The sequence below is a fragment of the Helianthus annuus genome, chromosome 13, assembly GCF_002127325.2.
Source record: "Helianthus annuus cultivar XRQ/B chromosome 13, HanXRQr2.0-SUNRISE, whole genome shotgun sequence".
Classification (NCBI taxonomy): Eukaryota; Viridiplantae; Streptophyta; class Magnoliopsida; order Asterales; family Asteraceae; genus Helianthus; species Helianthus annuus.
This window is the reverse complement of record NC_035445.2, coordinates 79,428,673-79,435,416: the sequence shown is the minus strand read 5'-3', so window position 1 is coordinate 79,435,416 and position 6,744 is coordinate 79,428,673. Positions and strand designations below refer to the sequence as shown.

The 6,744-nt window shown below is 44.1% G+C and overlaps 1 protein-coding gene across 1 annotated transcript; it reads right to left on the bottom strand.

Annotated features, from left to right (window-relative positions):
- On the bottom strand, positions 1 to 2,118 carry LOC110898286 (pentatricopeptide repeat-containing protein At2g37310). Its single transcript, XM_022145049.2, has one exon. It carries the CDS (start codon positions 2,026 to 2,028, stop codon positions 64 to 66), a length of 1,965 nt encoding a protein of 654 aa, XP_022000741.1. The 5' UTR covers positions 2,029 to 2,118; the 3' UTR covers positions 1 to 63.
- Positions 2,119 to 6,744: the final 4,626 nt, after the last annotated feature.

Sequence of the window (6,744 nt, the reverse complement as noted above, 5' to 3'; positions counted from 1 at the left end):
AAAATAAAATGACTATTCTCATTGTAAAATCATGAGTGACTATTCTAATTAACAAACACTTTCCTAATGAAAATCTTCACTTACAGCATACTTTTCATCTTTCATAAACTCAAATAATCCTCCTAATGTGGCATATATTTCCTCTGTATTTTCATTTGATACATCCTTAGCTATAAAACTTTGCATTCCACCGGGCGTTTCAATCCAACTACAACCCGCAATCTTCTTCAACCCGATATCATTTAACATCACTCGAACATTTTCAGCCTCTTCCCATCTTCCAGCTTGCGAATACAAATTCGCCATTATAACATAATTTCCCGTATTTTCCGGCTCAATTTCAAACAAACGATCACACGCAAATTTCCCAACTTCAACATCACCAGCAACCGAAGCCCCATTGAGCAACGCACCCCAGACTCTCGCACTAGGCTCAAATGGCATTTTATTAATGAAATCTACGGCTTCGTTAAGCTTTAAGGCCCGGCTTAATACGCCTACCATGCAAGCGTAATGCTCCATTAACGGCTGAATGTTATATACGTTTAACATACTGTTGAATATCCTCCAAGCCTCATCTACTAATCCAGAATGAGCACAGGCTGATAAAACGGACGTGAATGTAACCGGATCCGGCTGTATGCCTACGTTAATCATGTTATTAAATAAATCAAGTGCTGCGTTTACCTCCCCGTGCGCAGAATACGCTGATATTAACGATGTATATATAATAACACTCTTCTTTTTTGACTGTTTAAAAACTATTTCTGCACCTTTAAGAAAACCTAACTTGGCATACGTATCGATAATTGCCGTTGCTACGTAGATATTTTTGTTGTAGATGTTTCGGATTGCGTATGCATGCATCTCTTTCCCTCCTTTTAGGTTCGATAATTGTGAAAGCGTAGGAAAAATATTCGAAAGCGTTACCGTATCCGGTTTAAACCCGCATATCTGCATTTCACGAAACAAACTGAGTACCGCTTCGTACTGTCGGTTTTGAAATTGCCCGGATATCACAGCATTCCAAGTACTCAAACCCGGTTTATCCATTTCCCGGAAGAGATCCATCGCTTTGTCTACAAAACCGTGAAGCATGTATCCATAAATAATAGAGCCGTAGCTAATTTCATCCCGCTCACTCATCTCGTCGAAAAGCTGTTTAGCATATTCCAGGCTACCACATTTCGCGTACATCGCAATAAACGCATTGCAAACAGGGAGATCTATCTTAATCTCATTATCCAACACATACCTATGAACTTTCATACCTAAATCAAGATCGTTCGACTGTGCACACGCTTGCAGGACACTGATCACAGTGAACTCATTCGGCTGTACATCTTCCAAACCCATCATCTCAAAATACAATTCTTTACATTTATCATAAAACCCGCCTTTCGAATACCCCGCTATCATCGCATTCCATGTCACAACATCTTTATGACAAGTACTATTAAACAACCTTCTTGCCAAAACAATTTCATCACACCTACAATAGAAAGTTATCAAAGCATTTACGACAAATATATCGCTATCCAACCCGTTCCGAATAATATAAGAGTGGAATCTTCTACCCATGTTGAGCTCATAACCCAAAGAAGATAAGGCCTTTAGCACACATGTAACAGTATAGTTATCGGGCTTAACCGACAATGAATTGGAAGCCAAGAAACCCGAAAAGAGCTTCAGGGTGTCGGTATACCGGTTGTGCATAGAATAGCCCATGAGCAATGCGTTCCAAGAGAAAGTGTTCTTGTGGGGAATTTGGTCGAACACCTGGTGGGCATAAAAAAGGTGGTTGGTTTTGGAGTAGCAGGTGATGAGTTTTGAAGCCAAGAAGTTGTCGAGTGTGACGGAGGAGAGGATGAGTTGGGCGTGGAGGAGCTTGGCTCGCCGGATGAGACGGTGGTCGGTGCAGTGCTGGATGAGGCGGCCGTATGCAGTGTAATTGAGCCCATTGGGGATGTTGTTGGGTTGTGCAGTGACGGGAGGAATTTGAATGTGTAAAAGTTTTGTAAATCTCATTAGTCTTGCTTAAAATAATAAGAGAATAATAATACTGATATAGTGCTTACAATAGTAAAACTGACCTAGAAAGTGGCTTGTAAGTAGCAATAAACAAGTTGTATATTGGGAAAGATACGTTTGTAACTTTGTATAAGGGGAGGAGGGGTGGTCACTAGTGATAGATTTCTATCACTCCCATTATTCAATCAAATTATGCCATGTTATCATCCAATATTCTATCACTAGTGATAGAAATGTAGAGGGTAGTAACTAGTGATATAATTTCATCACTCTACTATTTTTTTAATTTTTTATTTTAATATAAGTTAAAACAATAAGGGGCTGTTTGGTAGCCTCTGAATGGTCATTAAGAGGCTACCTCTTAATGAAACCATTAAGAATTTTACCAATGAGAAGGTAGAAGAATGTGACATGTGATGATTTACCATTCGGAGGTTACCTCTTAACCATTCAGACTTGAGGTTACCTCTTATTCATTCAGAGGTTTTAAACCACTAAGAGGTAGCATATGAATGGTCATTAAGAAGCTACCAAACAGCCCCTAAATCAATGTCTGAATATCAGTGGATTTGAGGGGCTATTTTTGCACTTTTCATCAAAGTGCTATAAATTCAATTGCAAAACGACAAAAAGAATCTTTGTTCAATTCAACTTCAATGCGTTATATAAAGCACGCGTTATAGTTCAACGCGTTAATTTAACGGGCGGCGGCGGTGTTCCGTTATTCTTTCACGCGTGATGGGGGTCGTATAACGTACCACCCCGTGTGCCCTAATGTTTTTAGAAATTTATTAGGTATTTGTTTAAATTAGGGGTGCAAACGAGTCGAACGGCTCGCGAGCTACTCGAGATTGGTTTTAAAAAAAACTCGAAACGAGCCGAGCCTTATCGAGCCTGAGTTGAGCTTGAGCCTAAAATAAAGCTCGTTTGTTTATCGAGCCCGAGCCCGAGCTCGAGCCTCGCATGTGAAGCTCATTAGGCTCATCGAGCCTTATCGAGCCTTAATGTAAATGAGCCGAGCTTATATAAACTTGTTTACAAGCTGACCTAAAACCTAAAAATAAGCTTATTTAGTAAACGAGCCTGAGCCCGAGCTTCATTTATCGAGCTAGCGAGCCTAAAAAGTCTATTATTTATATTATTTTTATTTAAATATTAAATTAATGGGTAATAAACGAGCCGAGCTCGAGGTTGAGAAAATACCAACGAGCCGAGCTCGAGCCTGAGCTCTCGTAAGTTAATCGAGCTCAAGTCTGGTCGAGCTCGGGCTCGACTCGGCTCGTTTGCACCCATAGTTTTACTCTAAGAACAATTTACATATTCTTATTCATCTAATCTTACTTTTTTTTAACATCAAATGTTACACACCAATAATACTTAAATATTCTCTTCTTGCTCAGCAGATTTCCTTTTTAAGAGACAGATGTCTCTATCAAGTGGACTACCCCACATCTCAATGGGTTCTCTTTCGTATGCTGAAAAGTTTGAATTTGTAAGTGACGACGGGCCTGTGTGGGAGCCCACATTGCCCGCTTTGGGCCCTTTCTCTTTGGAAGCCTAAAACACTAAAAAGTCCGTTAAACAAGCTATCCTTGCTTACTAAGGTTTCTTCTTCATGTGGGCGGGAAAACAGCTAAGAGGCAACAGGTTCATTAAATGCCTGATAAGAGAGGCATCTGGTCACCATCATGGTACTTATCCGGCTATGCATTAATGGAGAAAGGAATCGCAGCCGTTGGGGGTCAGACATGTGTCTGACCTTCCCAAAGCACCATAGTTACCGTTAGATAACATGAGGGACATTTCTAAGGGATAAGAGCATGCCATTATATAAGAAGGAACAAGGATAAGGCAGAAAAAAGGTATGAAGATCTCCGGCCATTACTCTCATTTAATACTCTCATTTACTTCCTCATTAATCCCGACCAAGATTCCTTGTATTTACTACACATAGCACATTTATTAGATTCACACCAAGATAGGAACTCTCCGGTGAATATCTTCATCGGAAACGTTCCTCTTCCTTATCCGGCAAGTTTACTTACTCTCACGCCGGAGCTTGGTCACGGATCCCCCTCCCGGGGTCCTCTGTGGCGAGGCTAACGGTTTATTATTTTGTAGCCAACAAGGACAGGAGCTCTCTACGTCAGCGAAGACCCAACTGACGTCATTCGAAGGTAGGGTATTCGACATTGGCGCCATCCGTGGGACCCAGGCCTAACCGGTGTTCCCACACTAACATTCGACGTTCAGAGAGCAACTCACCTTTCCAGGAACAGCATGGCAACTCCACATAGTTCACGTGTCACCCAAATGAATCAAAATGATCTGGAGAAAGTCACTGTGGAGGATATCACTCATGAAGAAGGTAACGAGAATCTGGTAGAAAACTTGGAAGAAACGTAGCACGTCACCCCTGGCTTCGTGGCCATGCACAGGGAAAAGATAACCAAGTATCTTGATGATCTAAAGAGGCAAGAAAAGCTGGACAGCCTCAGAGCCAGACTCTCTTTTGACACACCCTCTAATCAAGAAGGAACGGACCCCCAGAGCAAAAAACGACAGTGGTGACCAACTGGAGACATTCATGACGGCCCTGAGGCAGATGTCTTCTGAAGAAAGAGAGGACTTGATCACCGGTCAGAAACGTAAGGAAAAGGAGAAAGACAACTCAGGTAACGCTGGTTTGGACCAACCATACCTACCACGAGACTTGGCCGAGGTCTCAAAGTTCACAAGGAGAATATCAGAGGCACCCATGCCCCCCAAGACAAAGCTGCCTCCAGGCTTTGACCGCTATGACGGAACGAGAGATCCAGAGGATCATCTGCATGCTTTCCGGGGGCAGGAGAACTAGGGAGGTGGCCCATGCCCGTGTGGTGCCACATGTTTGTGCAAACTTTAACGGAGGGAGCTCGGTTATGGTTTGACAGCCTTCCTCCGGGAAGCATAGACAGTTACGAAGAGTTAAGCGAAAAATTCCTCAGGAACTTCGGCCAACAAAGGAAGGTAGTCAAGAATCCCAATGAAATCCTCCATATCAGACAAAGGGACAACGAACGGATAGATCAGTATATGGAAAGGTTTGTCAAAGAAAGCATGAACATCAAGGATGTCCCGGAGGTCATGAAAATTAGCAGCTTCATAAATGGGCTGAAACATGCACAACTATGTGAAAAGCTGGGAGAGGAGTTTCCACCCTCTTTCGACAATCTCATGGACAGGGTAAGGGCTTTCGTCCGGGGAAAGGATACGGTCAGCAAAGCTAAGGAGACAGACACCCCGTCCCGCAGGGCCACTCCAACAACAAGACCACTTGAGAAAGGTACCCCTATACACGAAAGCCTCCCTGTGATAGAATGTTGCATGACAGGGCAAGACCCTCATACTCCCCCTACAGACCCCGAGGGAGAGGCCCTGTCCCTTACTCCGACAGCTTCACCCCCTTGTCAAAACCCCAAGCGAAATACTGGCCACGGAAAGGTTGAAGAATTCGTTCCCCAGGCCACCCCCCATAAAGCCAGGACCCAAAGCACAGCCAAATGAATATTGTGAATTTCATAAGGGCTTCGGGCACAAAACCGATGATTGCATGTACCTCAAGAGGGAAATAGAGGCGGCGGTGAAGACGGGGAGACTGGCACACCTGGTCAAGGAAATCAAAGAAGGGGGAGGGGATCGCAAGGGAAAAGATGCAAGAGAGCCGGGGAGGGCAGATGTTGATATGATAAGGAGAAGAAATGAATGTGATGTTACCCGGAATGTTAAGGCCAGAATCCTAGGCTCTCCAAGCTGCATGAAAGCTCCCATCCTCATGCCGTACCTAGAAGACAACGAAGTACAACGGCTTCCGCTAAACATTTCAGCGGTGATAGCAGGACACAAAGTGTCCAGAATACACGTGGATGGAGGATCCGACGTCGAAATAATATATGAACATTGCTTCCTCAGATTCGATAGAGACATAAGAGATAGACTGGAGGAGGACTCCATCCCGTTGGTAGGATTCAACAACAGTGTGTCACATCCTCTGGGAAAGATCAAGCTCCCATTTACGGTTGGCGTAGGTGATAGAGTCCGGACAATCAATTTAACCTTCACCGTGGTCCGGGCACCCTCCAAATACAACGCGATTCTGGGAAGACCTGGGATTGGAGATCTACAAGCACAAGCATCTACTCCTCACGGAGCGTTGGTATTTCAAACACCAAAGGGTCTTGCATGGGTCAAGTCGGCTTACGAAATTGTCTCTTCAGTATCCAAAGGGGAGGAACCGGGGAAGACCCTAGAGAAGAAGGTGGAGGAATGGGTCCTCTGTGATAAGTTCTCAGAACAGACAGTCAAGGTAGGAAGCCACCTGAGCGACAAGTGCAAAAGTGCCCTGAAGGAACTACTCCTCCATAACATAGACGTGTTTGCATTCCAACACAGAGACATGACGGGAATCCCCAGAAGCCTGACGGAGCATCGGCTCAACACTTTCACATGGGCGAAACCAGTAAGGCAGAAGAAGCGAAGCATGGGTCCAAACAAGAGAAGGGCTGCTTGTGAAGAGACCCGCAAACTGCTCAAAGCGGGGATAGTTAGGGAAGTCAAATACCCATCCTGGGTTGCCAACCCAGTTATGGTTCAGAAAAAAGACGGAGGATGGAGGATGTGCATCGATTTCCAAGATTTAAACAAAGCATGCCCCAAGGACTGCTATCCCCTCCC